Raw genomic sequence first — 17,692 nt, 5'->3', positions numbered from 1 at the left:
ACGATAGCGACTAAATGAATTCTAACAATTACAGGTGAATGACAGTAATATGAGAGCCTGTTATGTGGAACATCAAACACATGAATTACCAGCTAGCAGCAAAAGACAGAGAGAAGCGTATTTGACAGATTACCTTCCTCATGGCCAAGCTGCTTATTTTTAGCCCTTTTTCTGGCCTCAATTTTATCTGTGTCTGCATTTACTGCATCATAAACAGTTTCTGCTACTTCTTGCTGCCAACGCTCCGATATTACCAGAGGGAAGTTCTTGTACAATTCCTGGTCACTATCAAGCAACTTGGAAGAGAAAAACAACACAAAAACCCCAACATTTTAAAAACTTTTACTATTCTTATCCCAAATAAGTAATAGTTATCCATGTAACAGTATTATTTTAAAAGATATATTGAACTCTAACCTTACCAGAACAAACAGGTACGAACAAGAGAAAAAAGAGATACTAATTTAAGCAAAAATATTCATTTATATACACAAAACAAGCCACCTGCTCAAAATGTGTTTGGTTTGATAACTCTAAAAGCCTTACTCAGCATTGTCCCATAATGTTCTCTAACCTTTACATTTAAATAACTATTTAAATCTAAGCAGTGGTATTCTTAACTTTGCTTAATCAGTGTTAACATCTAAGCATGTTAAAACTTCCTCAGCACAAAAATTCCATGAATAAATGAAAAGATACTTTTACACTATGATGCCTTCCATGCTTCCACAGCTTGATTTTACATTCTTAATAACCTTCAATATTCAGCAGTGCATGCTGCAAACCTCCATTTTCCTGTTGTACAGACTCTCTTCTCCCCTAATCCTTAACTACAGCACTTGAATTGCACTGAAGGAAAGTAAAATTCCTGGATCTCCGGGGAAGGACTGTCTGCTGTTTGATACAGCATTGTCCTGGCTTTAGCATTTTGATGCGGCACAAAAAGCGATCAATGTTTTCCCTATAAAATTATTAACGGTTTTCATTTGAGGATGAGTTAAAGCTCTCTACAGCCACTCCTCAGTTGCTTCAACTTCTGTCCATCAGTAGATAAACGAGACTTTTATTTCGGAGAGCCAGCCCAGAGTCATCTTTGGGCAGGGCTGGTTCGCCCCTCACTGCAACAGCGCCGGGGGAATCAGACCCCAACTGTTCAGGAAATTTCTCTTCCCAGGCTTCCCGCAGCAGAGACTCGGGCACAATTCCAGAAATTCCTGTTCTGTTCCGCAACACGGACCGATGGGCACGCACGTCGCTGCTCAGAGCAAGCCCAGTGGTTCCAGCCGCAGCTGCAGTTGTAGGATAGGAAAGCTCTGGCCAAAGCTGCTCCTGCAGCCAGGCCAGACACTCCAGAACTGATATTCTCCTGCTCTTCAGAGATCCACAGCTGTACCACAGCAGGAAAATACACACCGGCTCTGAAGGCAGAAGACTTCTCTGCAATTCTGCACAAGCAGCTCACAGGGACTTCTCACATCACCCGAGTCGGGGGAAAGCCACAGTCATCCAGTCGCACTCCCGTTTGTCACCTCGTGCTCTTCTCGGTGTCACGAGACGCTCTGCAGCACAAATATAATCCGCAGGGGCAGTGGAGGAGAGCAAGGCACTCGAACCTGCTGTCCTCACGGGCACAGACGGCTCCTGACACCTCCGTGGAAGCTCCCACTGCAGCTGACTCGCAGGCAGGAATTATTCAGTCCCTTCTAACAGACTATGACATCCCCGCGAAAGCGCAAAGACGCTGTACATGATCTCCCTCACTGATTCATGACTAAGAATAAATTTACATTATAGGCAGTCTGAACAAAGATTACACGCAAGTGATCTGGCTATACCATTTATAGGCTTTGCTGAGAATATCTGATTCCCTCAATAAATAAAAAGACCACCTGGTTTCTCCTTGCAAAGTGTCCCTTCGAATTATGGCATTCCAGAACTGCAGGGAACTGGAATCCTGTTAGACTAAAGCTGATGCTGAAGATGTGGAGCTTATTGGGATAAAGAACATCTAGGATTTTCTGCATTCCTCTTTAAACATGTAAAATACTTTCTGTGCCAACTTCTGTAATTACAGCAGGTGACACTGACAGACAAGCTCCTTTTTAGGCGCAGTGAGCACTCAACATGTTTTTTTGCTTATAAAGTTTAAAGCAATTAGTTTCCCCCATGACTCACTTCTGTAATAACAAGAATAACATTTGATCTATTGAAGAAACGTATGACAAAAATAATGAAGGGGAGCGACCCAAGACAAGCACCGATTCACCTGGTGTCTCCAGTACCGGGGAGGCTTCAGAGAGGGGATGTCACACCCCTCCAGACATGGTAGAAACCTTTCGCTTCTCATTTCTTCCTTTCATTAGATTTGGGATACTATGAGAACCTTTAAGGTTTTTTAAATCACTCTTCTAACTCAGAAAGTTGCTCCCATTAATATACAGTTTGTAAGAGTTTTCCACTGCGCTCTCTGACCATGAGGTGACACTATTAAAATAAGGCTTAGTTCCATTTATCCAAGCTACCAGAAACAAATTACAATTTTTAAAACTACAAACCATTAAGCATTCTTGAAAATCTGGAGATTTCTTAAAAGTTGTCTGACCCTTCGAAATATTTGCTTTATCATATAAAGCTTTTGATAGGAAGGTAGATTTCAGCCAATCTAAAAAATAAAACGTAAGGACTTGGCAAGTGACCACAAACCAGTGACCAGCGCGAGCAGCTTCTTCAGAACAGCACGGATTAAGTTTCCAAACTCGGGAGCCCCTGAGCACAGAACGGCCCCCCGGGAAAGCTGAGCCCAGCATCACCGAGCTTTTCTCCAACGATCATTTGAAGCTCTGTACCTTAATGCCTTTAGTGTCCTCTTCATCAAATGACCCAATATCAAAAGCATCTGCTGCATTTACTTCTCCCCGGGGAGGAATCAATGGTGGAGGATACTAGAAATTAAAAGCAGCGTAATTAAAGGCAAATTAATGGACATTATTTAAATCCATTCTGTAGATCTGTACAGCCTCTTGGTTGTTTTTTTTTCACAAATTACACAGGACTGTGCAAAAGTGCCTTGAAAATAAACTTCATTGCAAAGAAGTTCTCCGCTCCTTTTAGAAACGGTCCTCCAAAAAATTGGGGAAAAACCCCTATCACTTTATAGACAGATAAGTAGAAGGAACCACACAGTCATGTGGTCCTGAAAAAGCAATAATTCAGTACAACCCATCAGAAAGACCTGCAGTAATGAATATCCAGCAGTTTCCATCAACAATCCTCCACGTTTGCTGCAAATGAGTATGTGTGCTGGGGACTGGAACTCCGAAGTTTTCTGTCCACTAGCTCTTTAGGCTTATTATCTTTTTACTGCTTTACCATGTAAGCTAAGGTTACTATCTTAATCCTTTACCTTTTGTAAATAGACTTGCTGCCAGTCGATGCCTTTGAAGAAAGGATGTTCTTTTACTTCTTGTGCACTGCAAAATAAAAGTAACTGAAGTCAACAAAATGAAGGGGCTTCTCAAATGTATTTGAGAAATATCAAGCCTTCAAATGTCACATCTGTACCAGTCAAAAACATTGGCAAAAAGCTGTTTTCTTCAAGAAAAAAAAACAATCCCTCTTCCTAAGTAAACAACAGAAGAGAAGACTTTCATGTGGAAACACTGGAAATAGAGCTGCAGGTCTGGCAAGCACTCATTCCTGTGCTGTGATATTCCATCATTTCAAACAACAAACATCACTCCTCTGTTGTCAGATCCCACACACTGCTCCTAAACAACAAACGTACCCCACACCACTTCACATCATACATCTTTTATGGCAAAATAAGCAACTACTCTAGACAGGCCTGAGGCTGAAAAGCAACCTCACGTCATTATCACAGACAAAGGCTCCACAAGAAATCCCCTCTGAGCCCCAGGTGTGACCATCAATTAAGCGTTGTCACACACAGCCAAGGGTTCCTCCACACTTATTTACTCCTCTCAGTCTCACACGATGCACATGCTGGTTTTATAAATAGGTGATAAGAATAATTTCAGTTAACAGCTACAAGCAAGGTAGGGCTGGCAGGAGCAAGTAGTGTTTTGTAGTCAATAAACAAAAGAATGCCCTTTTCCTCAAAATCATTAAATGCAACAGATACATTTGCAAATAGACAACCCCAAATGAAGCAAGTATTCACAGCTTTCCATGCTTGGTGGTTTTGGGATTGGGGTTTTTGTGCGTAATATGCTGATACCATTACAGATACAATATAAAGCAATAAATTTTAGCTATCGGTATGGCTGAGTCAAGTAACACGACTTCATGCCAAAACAGATCAGGCAAAGACACAAAAAACACAGAGGGATAAAACACATGACCAGCACCCAATGTAAATGTGACTGCAGAGAACTCAGGGAAATATTTAATGACAGAAATTGTGCAAAAATTTGCCCAAACCAAAGGAAGATGAAATGCAACTCCATGCAACAGCATTTTTTCATGTTCTCTTTCCAAAACTAAAATCACCCCAACAGGAAGCAGATATTTACTTGGAATTCATTCCTTCAATGACAGAGAAGTGCAAATTTTGAAAGGCAGCGGTCCAAGGAGAAGGCAACACCTACCTCCTTCCTTGGCATCCCAGCCTCTTGCTAACATCCCGCTGCAGGAGCCCTTCCAAAAGCAACTTCAGTTCCGGAGAAAACGAATCTGGTAGCTCCACATTCTGTGAGAAAAAGAAATACAATAAGAGACATTTAATTACAGAAGTGTACATAGTTCCAGTTTTCAGAGGAAATGGGAGTTTATTAAACAAGAGGAATGTGAGTGCAGCTACGAGCAGGATCCTTACCACGGTGAGCGTCATCCGGTCGATCTCGTGCTTATCTTTGGTTTTGTGCTGTCTGAAAGGACTGTGACTGTAGAAATAAGAAAATGCACTAATAAATGTAAAGCCATAACATAGCAGGTTATTTCAGCTGTGGCAACCCCAGGAAAGGGTGTAGCATCCTTTTAGTCCCATTCTTCCACCTCATCAATCCTGCCCTGCAGAACAATAAAACAAGCAGTAAAATATTTAGCACTTACAATGCAAAATGAGCCTCTACACACTAGCACACTGTGGTTGCCAGCTACCTCAAAAATATCAGGTGTTTCAAATGCCTTATGTCTCCCAAAAACTGGAACAGCTTCATCTAATAGGAAAACCTGGAACAACTATCGCATCACAGCACAGATACTTAAAAACATGGATCTATAACGGAGACTGAGTACGACCCACAGAATGAAGCAAGATCTTAAAGTAAGTAGATGAAATAGAAGATAATCACAGATATCACAACTACTTGGGAAGATATTTGATGGTATCTGGTAAATTATCATTTTTATCACTTTCCCACTTTGTAATTCTGTTTTGAGTTTTTCCCTTTAGCTACAGCAGACCTCGGAATATTACAGATTTAGCATGCGGTACTTAAACAACAGCATGAAAGAAAGCAGAAACATTTGAGATTTTTAAAATTAGATTTAGGATATATTCCCCATTTCTCTGTTTTCTTCAAAACCTCAAGGGAATGATACTTTTCAAAACTACCATGTTATTTACCTATCAACATATTAATTAGCTATTACAAAGCATTTTGTCTTGCCACGTGGCAGCGTGTACCAGCTTGTTTCAACCGGAGACCTGCTGCTCCAGTCCCTGTTACCCTCAAAACCATTTCTGCTGAATGGATCTGATGACAGAGCAGGACTCCAATTTTTCTGTTTTTAAGCCCAACAGGTAAGAGTGAATGGCCAACGTCCGGTCTCGTGTACTCTGACAATGGGGATCTGAGCAGATCAGGGAAAAAAAAGGATTCACTGGGGACTTCTGGGCAGATTTTATGCCACACTGTATTTGCACACTTACATTTAGTCTATTTTAAATATATAAATATTTATGTTAGATTGATACAGCTTTATACTTGAATTCAGGAGCCACCTGCTTACCTTCCTCTGTACAGTGTCTGGGATAGAGGTAAGAGCTCATAATTAATTACATGCAAGGACACAGGATGATTTAACTAATGATCAATTTTACAGAGAAGCACTCTAAAAAGCTTAAAATACTTTTTTTCTGTTTTGCCATTTACTCCAAGGATGTTATTTTCAACAAACACTTGTCAGTGTTATTGACTGTTCAGATAAATCCTGTAGTCTTAATAAATTCTGCATAGCCACGTAAGTTTACAGATGAGGTACCAGTTGACAAAGCTGCAATTATCAAATACTCTTGTATTCCAACACAGTAACAGGCCAGAGTCAGGAAATGGAAACTTCCACACATTCTAACTTACCCAAACACTACAAAAGAGAAGACAAAGTATCATGTAAGAAGGGAACAGTGCAGCAGAGTTTCACAACAACAGCAGGTCTCAGACATAAAATGAAGCCCATCGTTTACCAGGGCTGCTAGTGTATTTAAGCAATGAATAACACCATATCATTTAAAACACTAGCAATTGCCAGGAGATGAGTAAATCGCCTATCAGTAGAAGTCAAAAGAGTGGACAGAGCATCCACCTTCCTCACTGCCCCCATACCTGCAGCTGCTAAAGGAAGCAGAACTCGTGTTTTGTTTATTTTGGAGGCAAAAAAAAGCCCGTTTCAGTCTCGCGTGCAGACTTGGTCTCAGTTGAAGAGATGGCAGTAAGATATAATTTTAGGTAATATGTAATAGGTTACATATTAGTATTTCAAGGGACAAAGAATGACGAGGCCCAGGTTGAGAACACACGCAGAGAGGCCAGGAGCCCCCACTCACCCCCGCAGCAGTTTGAAGAGCATGCAGCCCAAGGAGAACCAGTCTGCGCTGCTGTCGTACGCCGTGCCCTTCTGGAGCACCTCGGGGGCCATGTACCCGTGGGTGCCTCTGGAGAGCGCAAAGAGACAAAACCTTCAGTACAACCAAATCAAATCGGTGCTTTCTCAATAAGATAATAAATAATTAAAATAATCAATTTTAAACATTTTATTTTGCTTTTGCTTTGACCATACATACATATACATATTTTGTTTATCTACTGAGCAGGTACCTTAAAACAAACAACAACAGAAATGATTAGGCAAACATGGCTACAGCGAGATTTAGCATGAACTTCTTCAAGAAGCTACCGAATTGCACATCTTTTAAGATATGGCAGGATGAAGCTTTGCTTTTTGCATAAATTCTGAGACCAAATCAGGGCAAATGAGGACCCAAGAATAAAACACGCCAGATAAGGTGTGGAATTCACACACAACCAAAGAACTTCAGATCCCAGTTATGACCTGATGCCAAGAGGCAAAAGGGAACAAAACCTGCCTCCAGTTCTGCAGAGATCCAGAAAGAGAAAGACACAATAAATCCTGGTTTTTAGTCAGTTTCAGAACATTTAATTATCCATTGAGGACAATTAAAACAATCTGGTACTTTAACTCAGGTTCTTATCTTCTCTGAACCGTGAATCATCTCAAAATCATGTGTCATCTCCCAGCCATGCCTACACATCAGCTGCTGCAACTGTGCAGGAAAACAGGACGAGGAGACTGAAAAGTCTTCTTGGAGCACCCAGCGTGGCTGTGTTACAAAGCCAGCTCGTGCCACGCAAGTGCTATTTTTGTCCTTTAGGAAAAGTTAAATAATAAAGACACATAAAGGTGTTATTTAGCAACAACTCTATGTGCAGCAAAGCCCCGTACACAACACTTACACACTAGCGTGTGGCTTCTTCTTGGAGAAATCACAGGCCAGGCCGAGGTCTGATATCCTCACATGCCCATGTTCATCCAACAAGATATTTGCAGGCTAGAAATGCACGAACACAGAAAGGTTACGGATTGATATTCTTCAGCTGACAGAACTACACATTCTCAGAACACAGTAACTCGTTCTCAAATATCAGTACTCCCTGGTAATAGGTAGTTGAGGCTGGGGTTTGTTTGGTTTTGTTTTTTATGTCAATATAACTGACACTTTCTAGATAAAATCTACATTGTAATGTAGTATCAACTCCAGGGGAGATAAAGAAATACTGACAAATAACAGAAGAGCAAAACCAGAAAACACATGAAAGATTAAATCTGTTTTGGCCTCGAGTTCCCATTGCTTTCAGAGCAACTGTCTCCCCCCACATAGCCCTCTCCCAGGGCTCTCAGAAATACACTACTTTCTAAATTAACAGCATCATTAAGATGGTGAGATCAATGACACTCCACAGGATTTATTCTGACCCCAGGGAAGCATCTCCCAGGCCCGCTAAATTAGGTAATAGCACAGATTAGATCTGTATCGAAAAATTATTAGTAAAACCAGCCAAAGATAAACAAATAATCTGTATTCTTCCCAAGAAAAGGTTTCAGGTCAGATACTTTGTTTAACTCATCGGTATCTGGGTTGTTCACTGCTCTCAAACGCCCAGCTGTGTGAACACAGTCGCTGCGTTAACCATTACCTTCAGGTCTCTGTATACAACAAAGCGATTGTGCATGTGTTCTAAACCCAGGATGATTTCAGTAGCATAAAACCTCATTTCTTTTTCAGAAAACACTCCGTGCTGGGAGAGGTGGTAGTGCAAATCGCCTCCTAAAATCAGAAGAGCAGAGATGCAATTAAAAGCACAGTAAAATCTTGCCTCATGGGCGGACAGCAGACATTCCAGCCTGTGGAGCACACAGGAACCCAGACACACACTCTGCAAGTACACACAGTGATCATATACCTGAGAAAGTTAATACAGAAACTCGATCACTCAAACTCCAAGATAAAAATGCATTTACTTCATATACATTTGCACTCAGTGACTAACCCAGCAACTGAGGATTTCCACAGCAAAGAAAATGCGGCCACATACACAGGTTTCTGAATAACTGAATAAATTTGCATATAGGACCGCCTGAGTTGGGAAGGACCTTGAAAGGTCACCTGGGCCAACATATTCAAATATTCACGCTGGGGAATGTTTTCACACTTAATCAAAGAACAGGCACATTACAGTGTCACTCTGTGAGCTAATCCACACCATCAGCACATCAAATCGTGAATACTCCTAGAAAATCGTTTCTGATCAAGCTACAGATTTAAAATAATCGGCCAGTTACTTGAATTTGACCTACAGTTTAGATTTTAATGAGAATCCTCACTTGCAAAACACCAGTCTGTGACTTAGAGGATATGGGCTTTATTTCTCAGCTGCATTTCCAGCTGTAGGTACAGATGTGCCCAACACCTCTCGGTATGTCCCACAGGACCAGCCAGAGCTCAAGTCTAAGTCCCACCCGTGCTGAGCACCGTCAGCACATCAGGGCTCTGCAGCATCTTCCCTCTCTTACCTCTGCCAAGTTCTCTCTGTGTTCTCACCGGAGTTGCACTGAGGCTTCCAGATACAATTTCTTCCCTTTGAGGAACGCTTCCCCCACCTATTTGCTTTGCAGAGCTCTTTACAGTAGCCCTTTTATTTTTATTCTGAACACTGTGTCCCTGATCTCCTCATACATTTCTCTGCGTGACCATCATTTCCTTACACCTACAGCCTCGTCGGCCCTTTGATATATTTATTTAAATATGTTAATCTTATGAGGTATCAGAGATTTTCCAGTCTGTTCCAGCCATTCCCTGCTGTAGATCAATTTACCCCTCCTGCTCACAGGCTGGTGCTTCACACCTCAGATTATTTTCCCCTCATTCTCCTTATGATCTCAGCAAGTCCTCCTGCCAATATTTCTGTAATATTATAACATCATCATCTGCATGAGCCTCACTTACCATTCATCAGGTCCAGAATGAAGCAGAGTTTGTCGGGGGTGTGGAAGGCATAGGTCATACACACTATGAAAGGACAGTCCTAGAAGGAAAGGAGCAAAGAGTCCATCTTATTAGCAAAACACTACTTCATTTTCTGAATCAACTGGTTAATTCAGAAGTGGCCAACCCCAGCAGTTCCCCGAGCTCCCTATTCAAAGTAGTAGTTGTGAATGCCAAGATTTGAGGTGGATTAACAAAAATGATTACACAAACGTATGTGTAATCTGCACAGCTGTTATGATGTGTTTTGCAGAGACATCTGGATTCCCATTTAAATGACTAATTGTACTATGATGAACTTCCCAGTTCCACGTTGTTCCGGGCGGCACATAAATCCTGTCGCTGGGGAAGGCACGTGCCATTCAAACCTCACAGCTTATCTTCAGGAATGAAATCAATTGCCTTATTCTATGCTTTCAAAGCTATTTAACTCTGCATATTCAAAATGCTCCAGCATCTCTTTCAACAGCGGGTGTATCGAATGTGGATGGGTGGCATTTTGTACAAAATCTCTCTTTTCTAACTCTCTTTCAAACTGAGAATCTAAATTTTTAATTTCACATATAAAAGAACAAAGAAATAATTTCCATCCCTTTATCTATCCTTATGTTCAAGCCAAACGTGAATGAGACTCTGTGTTCAAGGAAATGCCTATACCTTGCTGTGTAGCTTCCCTAGGTTCTGGTTTAGGATTTGCCTTACAGGGATATTTCTAACAGCAGAGGAAAATGTGCTGCTGGGTAGCAAGAAAAATACAAAACCAAATCTTCTAGGGTCAAAACTGCCACCAGCTTTCCCTTCTGCACAAGGAGCACCCCACACGCCTATCGCAAGGCTGGAAAGCACCAAGGAGTGTCTGATTCACAATGTTTTCACTGTTTTCACTTGACAATTAAAGGGCACTATTTAGCAATTATAATTCTGTATTTCTGGGTAAGCCCTGAAAACCACATCTCCATCTTTTAAAGCCAAATTTGCAGAAGACAAGGGCCACCGCAGCACAGGCAGCTCTGCAGCTGCCGACAAGCAGCGCAGCGCCAAGTCTCGGACTATCTATGGGTTTAAGACAAGCCCATCTTGAAGGCCCATCAGCCTGGGCTCCATGCGCACCAGAGAATGGTGAGGACACTGCACATGCACCTAAAGACAAAACGATGCTGAATGCATGACAAGTGAGATTTTTAAAAAGACTCAAATAGAAATACTTGAAAAAGGAATATTTAAAAAATCCAAAGTGGGGGCAGGAAGAGAGAGAATGAATTACCTAAGAAAGGGAAACCTCCTCAAGCCTCTTTAGCTGAAATGCTTATTTCTGTAAGCACTCAAACTGAAAATTGCTTTTCCATTCCTTTTCCAGACACATTGCTGGTATCAGGGGGAAAGCTCCAGGGAGGCTTAACTTTTTCATGTCATAGAACTGAACTGATGGAATATGTATCATATGTAACAGCTTTTATATTGTATTCAAAAAGAAAAAAAATAATAACAAATCAATAATACTTACTCCTGTACTGACAAGAGACAGCATAATTCTTTCATTTAAGGCTAATGTTTCTCCTTGCTTCATCTTGATTCTCTTCTTATCTAAACATTTCATTGCATACCTGAAAATAGTAACTGTTCAGAAAAAGCACCAGAAAAAATTTCCTCCTATACTCAGTATTATTCACTAGCAGTTATACCATGCACATTTACAGTATCCTGTAAGGAAGCTCTTTGAAGACTTAAACCTGGTACTAAAAACATCATTACACACCAAACAAGAAAACCTCCAAAATCACATAGAATGAAAACATTTTCAACGGAAGACTCCTAATAGAAAAATGTGCTTTAACAAATAATTCTGCGTCCGAACAACCAGAGTGATATAGGAATTACATATAATACATCCACTTTTCAATATCGACAAGCAAGGATTTGCAGTGTGAGTTAAATAACAGAGACCCTATTACAGTTCCATTTAATTCTAACAAGTTTCAGTTCTACCAGGAAAGTCATATCTTGAACACATGCCGAGTTTTATATTTTTTTAAGTTTTCTTTCTACTCAAAAAAAGGTCAGATATGCACAAGAAAGCTTTTCCATTTTCTACCATCTGCATTACACAAAGCAATAACATTTTGTTCAAAAAGAATGTTACCCTAACAACCATCAAACAAGAGCAGGATATAATACAGTCTGGGTATTTTTCCAAGACGTGAGGTGAGCCTACCATGAGAGACCAGCTGCGAAGGACACCTGTGGTCCTCCATCGCTTCCTAGGCATGGGCAGCCATGGATTTTTAGGTCATTTGGTTTAAAATCCACTCGGGCCGCGTTGCGGCACCGCACCGAGGCTCATCAGCCGCCTGCGCCCTCGCCATGCAGTGTCAGGAGTGGGGGACAGGGAGCGTGAACATGCCGGAATGTTCAGGTTCCAAACCACGGAATGTATTCACAGCACGTGCTCTCGCCGAGGAGTTTGTAAACGATGACTATAAATAAGGTTTCACACGCTACCCTTTATTTCTGCTTTGCAAAGTGAGTGACTGGGGCCGTTCAGGGCTGGTGGAAATCAAGTATCTCATTTTTACAGCGAGTTGGGTGCTCCAAAAGCACCGCTACCCCTCCCGCTTTGGCCTGCTGTCTGCATTTGGGCCCCTACGTCAGTGTCCTGGAGGGAGGGGAGGTGACAGGAGCCTCGGGTGCAGGGTTAGTGAGACACCGCTGGCGTTACCTTCGGGTGGCTTCCCAAGCTCCTGGCAGGCAAAGTGCGGCAGAGGCAGCCATCTAGAGCGGACGGGATCTGGATTAGGGACGGGTAAACAGGTCTGGATTAAGAAAGAACTAAACCAAACCTCTACCCAGAAACTGAGCCTCACCTAAGGTTTTGCTTCCAACTTGATAAAGGTTGGCTTTACCACACTGCACTTTCCTTTACTCTGTTGATAACTGATTAAGGTGTCCTTTGAGTCCCTTGCTAGTCCCAAGGTTTATCCACCTCCTGCCAGAGCAAAACTCAGACATGACCATGACTGGGAATCTGAGAACTGCCTCTCCGGGGTGGAAACCTGCTTAGTGTGGCTCAAGTTAAATAAAATGCTTATTTCTGTACAAGAACAGATTAACGAATTACACATGTTCAAAAAAATACCAAATCAAGAATAAAGACAGTATTCTTAGCAATAGTATTAATATGAATAGTCCCATTCACTGAAAAAATACTAAGCACGATAGCAACGCTAAGGTATCTTCCACTTGTTAGTAGCTCAAAAGTTTATGATTATTAAGTATGCCAAGCACACACGATTCCTGTGAAGCCAGCTGTGACCGCAGAGCCTCGGCACTTCGCACATCATGCTTACTTAGAAAAGTACATGTTTAAGGATAGTCCCTGGACTAAAATGGTTAGGAAAAGAGCAAGATGGAAGCGGGTTGGTGGAGTGTAAATAAATAAATAAATGGATAGATATCGAGAACAATTTGTTAAATTGATGCCCAGATGTTCAAAACAGGACATAATGGGACAATTATGCCTAGAAATCGAAATCTGATGATCAGAAGTGTGTGAATGGTAAGACCAGAAAAAGAAAAAAAAAAAAAAACAAACACAGAGGGTTGATCTCGGAATTCCCACCAAGAGCTCCGTCACACCCAAGTTCAACACTGCAACTATATCCTTCCAGACGTAAGCAAAGATCACTGCTCTTGCCAGCGAAACGTGCTCGTCGGGGCAGAAATTTCTGCAATGACAGAAATCTGGAATGCCACGCTCAGGGGGAGGAGGCCAAGGTCCCGGCCCCACGGCAGCACCAGCGCCTGATGCGCTTTGTCACGGGAAGAGCAACCTTGGCAGATGAGGAACCACCTCAGGCGGCCCCGCAGCTGCCGCTTCGCTCTGCGCCGCCCGGCTCGCACCCGGGACACCCGTTCACCACACTCTTAATCTTAAACACGTGCAGTCTCTGTTAATTCTGACGAGAGCATTTAAACGAAGGATGTGCTTAAAAGCTCGGCCAGACTGAAGCTCCGCTGCGTGGCAGGATCAAATATCACTGAGCTTAAAGATGATCCAGAAATCAGAACCTCTGGGGATGAAATGTAATTACGAAGAACTACACAGTAACGCGATGCTGCTTTCCAGTGATTTTGTAAGAAACAATTGGAAGGATTTCCTTACTCGTTCAGAGTTTACTATTACCTCTAAAATAAAGTGTGTGTATACTCACATTTTTCCAGTGTCTGCTTTTCTGCAACCATACACTTCGCCAAATCCCCCTCTTCCTATTATTCTATGCACACTAAAATCATTCATGGTCAGCTGTAAACGCAAAAAAACAAAGCGAAACCAGACGTCATTTTTCAGTATTAAAAAATCTTAGTGTAAAAATATCTGAATAATCTATTAATGCGTTAAGATACTTAAGAACTGTAATTCATACAGCATTTATTGTTTTGGAAAAAGGAGCCCCGGACTGTTTATATTCCAGAGGACTCGTAGCACGACAGCCCACCCAGATGCATGAGGCTGTTGGTGACAAGGGCTGATGGGCTCATTGATCGGGCAGGAGGAGGAGGAGGCTGTTTGACAGAAAACTTCATACTGGAGCAGGACAGAGGGAAGGGGCATGGGGGGAACCCCAAAACCAGGGGGGACAAAGGGGACAGATGGGGATGGGGCAATTCCGGCTCAGTTCCCTTCAGCCATTATAAAACCCAAAAAGCAATGATCAAGAGAGGCAGAAGGGACACCCAGAAAGGAATCATGAGGATTGTACATCTAACTAGAGGAGCAGATCAGTAACATTCACCATACGCCTTTTCAGAGGCAGTATTCAAATTGAACATTTTCATCCTTTGACAAGATAAATATACTTGTAAGTACTTACATGAATATTTAGTTCTACGTTTTTCCATTGACAAAATCTAGTAAACTTGTCACTGTGGGAAAAAAATGTTTAAAAGTCGTCTGAGACTATTGTGCAAAGTGTTATAGGAAATGACAAGATTCTGATAATATTATTTAAAATAAAGTTTGCGCTAGGGCGTGTTGTGCTATTTAGTAAATGACAGTCTTCCTTTCAAACAATTGTAATCTCACCCCCACCGAGTAAAACAATTACTAGCCAGTGCACACTTAATATTTTACATCCTTCTAAGAGAAGGATATCAGATAACCTTACCCTGTAATTGTAAGTGCTCAGTATGGCCTCACATCACTCTCGCAGACAGTTTTAAATTTTTAAAAACAACTAAGTTTGGAACTAACAAACATTTAAATTACAGAAAGATAATTATAAGAAAACAGAGGTGGCTCGATTTCTGCTAATGAACCTCTGTATACCCCAAGGAACATTTGAAACTCATTTTATCTTAAAATAGGAAAAACAACAATAATACCGCAAGCTGTCGCCAAAAAAAGCCTTTCTCGTTTCTACATAAATAATTAAGTATTTCTTTTCAGAGTAAGAAATAATAGTTCTACAGAGGCATTTTTACTATTCCTTCAGTCTGGCTGCATCCCCCCACCAGCCTACAGAATATTATAATATGCATATGGAACATTATAATATGCATACAGCACATTATAATATGCATACAGAATATCTGGCCGTTGCTGGATGAGCCGCACTGCACAGACCAAGGGCTGTGCCCTCATCCTTATTACACCTTTTCTGCTAATTGCAAGGTGTCCAGACCTCAACCAAGGGACTCGGCTTCCTGCTACTTTAGGTAGAAAGTTCAGATAATATGTCGTGTTCATACCTTTCCATAAATTTTTGAAATATTTTTCCTCGAAGACTATCACAAATTTCTTCTATATATGGCTAAAAAGGGTTAAGGAACACAGTTAGTATTTCGGCATACAATAAACTGATGATGCAATACCGCCCATTACATATAACTCACACTATGTAACTGTGCTTTCCTTGTGGAAGGCTCAGTGAAGCATTCAAGCTACACTGAGCTTTTGGAATCTGAGCAGGTGCCCTGAAGTCAAACACAAAATATTTTCATGAGTTAGAAAACCTTAAATGTTTGCTGGGCAGGAACTGTATGAAATCTGTGTATAGGACCCGTCTGTGGGCAACACATTTGACAAAACAGCCACAGCACAGTTTGTTTTTCGAATATACTTAAATACAGCACGCACGCAGCCACCTCAAACCCCAGTCCAATTAACGCCGAGAGATAACTCGAGCAACGTCGTTATCAATTTGTCACTTCGCCTAATTGCAGCGTTAAAAACAGTTCACTCAGCAGCAAGAAAAATCAAGCAGGGGCAATCTTCACATTTTTGCGATATATAAAAATAGGTAAGATTATCATCAAAGACATTTAAGCTTATAAACACACTCATTACTGATGAGGTTCATTATCTGCAAAACCAGACTAACGCACCCTGCGTATTTCTGAACTTCTTGTCTTGTGCCCATGTGTATTAGGGCTGTAACAACAGAAATATTTCACCTCTCACTTCTTTATTTTCGCAAGTAAATAACACCACAAAAGATGTATAATTTCACAAATCAGCCAGGATATAATTTATTTTTCTATTCCAATGCAGGATATGCAAATCCCACACTTTCTTTTACCAATATAGAATTTGTGAAGGTTTAAAAAAGCTTTCATAAATGTGCTTTAAAATACTTCAGATAAGAATAGCAATTTGTCGTTTTTATTTGACTTAGAAAAGCATTCTAATGCCGCTATTACAGCAAAGATATGTTACCAATACCTTTTTATTCTGTTTCCTTAAATAATATGCACAAAGTCACTTACTGTCAATCAGGTGAAGAAAGTTGAACATTCAGACTGTCTGAGCTCACCTGAAAAAGGCTGGCTGGCACTTGTTTCTTGGCTAAATGTGATTGTACGTGATCTACAGCTTGTTTCGAGAAAGGCTTTTGAAGAAGAAAAAGAAAGATTTCAAACAGCTGGAAATGTCAGAGGGTTCATTGAAACTCTACAGTGCTGTTGCTCTTTTAACCATACAGAAAATACACGTACTTCAGCACAAATGGAATAGAGCTTCTCCTAAGTATATTATTGCAAAACATGCAGTAAAACAATTATTGTAAAGCAGGAAGGCAGGAGAGGGGAAGATGAGGAGCAGAGAGGTGAAGATAAAGGGCTAGATGATGCTCCTCATGAAAAATCCCATATACAGGGATGGCTCCAGAGACAGATGTTGACAAGGACTTTTTACCATGACTTGACTTAACAAAATACTCCTTAAACCCTTCATCCAAAGCCCCATCCCACCAGGGCAGAACACCCAGAGCGTCCCACAGAGCTACTGACAGCTCACGATTCTGTGAGTTTGCAGGGCAAGGCTGTTGCTGGGTTGTGGGGAGGGTTGGTTAATGTACGTATACACGTACATGAATATAGACACACAAACTGCACTCATTTTCTCTTCTTTTTAAAATAGAGATTTAGTTTAAAGCAATATTAACCAGATAAACCTCCAAATATTTCCTTCGCGTACCATGTTTAATAAAAATTGGCAGGCAACGTTAATCTTTACACCTCATCACTGCAAAAAAAAGCAAGAAGCACATTGAATTCAGTCCAACCCCGTCCTGGGGACTGAGAACTGAAATCCACAGCACTACAAGTATTTGCAGCAAGAGTTGCTTCAGCAGTAATCTTAACTGCACTTTCTGAATGCAGCAGCAGTTATTTTGAAGGTGTGGGATGTAGAGGATACACACGTGTGAACAGGACAGCAGCTCCTTCATTATGTATGTGTCATAAATATGCCGACTGCGGCTCAGACGCTCCTCCTCAGAATCCAGTTTCTCGTACTCTTTTATCTGCAATGCAAGAGAGAAGGATCCATCAGGTGAGCGCATTTCTAACGATTTCTTACTCATTTGGTAAAAACGCGCCTTTGGTTGAAGT

At 41.2% G+C, this 17,692-nt stretch overlaps 1 protein-coding gene across 2 annotated transcripts in view; it reads right to left on the bottom strand.

Annotated features, from left to right (window-relative positions):
• GRK3 (G protein-coupled receptor kinase 3) overlaps positions 1-17,692 on the bottom strand; it is a 61,034-nt gene that overhangs the window by 8,623 nt on the left and 34,719 nt on the right. For both annotated transcript variants that reach the window (XM_082066314.1, XM_082066315.1), the window contains 15 exons: positions 17,503-17,604; positions 16,615-16,689; positions 15,551-15,612; positions 14,674-14,725; positions 14,014-14,105; positions 11,310-11,409; positions 9,767-9,845; positions 8,457-8,587; positions 7,716-7,810; positions 6,788-6,895; positions 4,835-4,901; positions 4,608-4,708; positions 3,404-3,470; positions 2,847-2,942; positions 134-296 (listed from right to left, as the gene is read on the bottom strand). In XM_082066314.1, coding sequence (XP_081922440.1) covers positions 134-296; positions 2,847-2,942; positions 3,404-3,470; positions 4,608-4,708; positions 4,835-4,901; positions 6,788-6,895; positions 7,716-7,810; positions 8,457-8,587; positions 9,767-9,845; positions 11,310-11,409; positions 14,014-14,105; positions 14,674-14,725; positions 15,551-15,612; positions 16,615-16,689; positions 17,503-17,604 — 1,390 coding nt within the window. The remainder of the gene's footprint in view (positions 1-133; positions 297-2,846; positions 2,943-3,403; positions 3,471-4,607; positions 4,709-4,834; positions 4,902-6,787; positions 6,896-7,715; positions 7,811-8,456; positions 8,588-9,766; positions 9,846-11,309; positions 11,410-14,013; positions 14,106-14,673; positions 14,726-15,550; positions 15,613-16,614; positions 16,690-17,502; positions 17,605-17,692) is intronic.

Source organism: Streptopelia decaocto, assembly GCF_964273445.1.
Source record: "Streptopelia decaocto genome assembly, chromosome: 15".
NCBI classification, from domain to species: domain Eukaryota; kingdom Metazoa; phylum Chordata; class Aves; order Columbiformes; family Columbidae; genus Streptopelia; species Streptopelia decaocto.
This window is presented reverse-complemented; position numbering and strand designations above follow the sequence as displayed.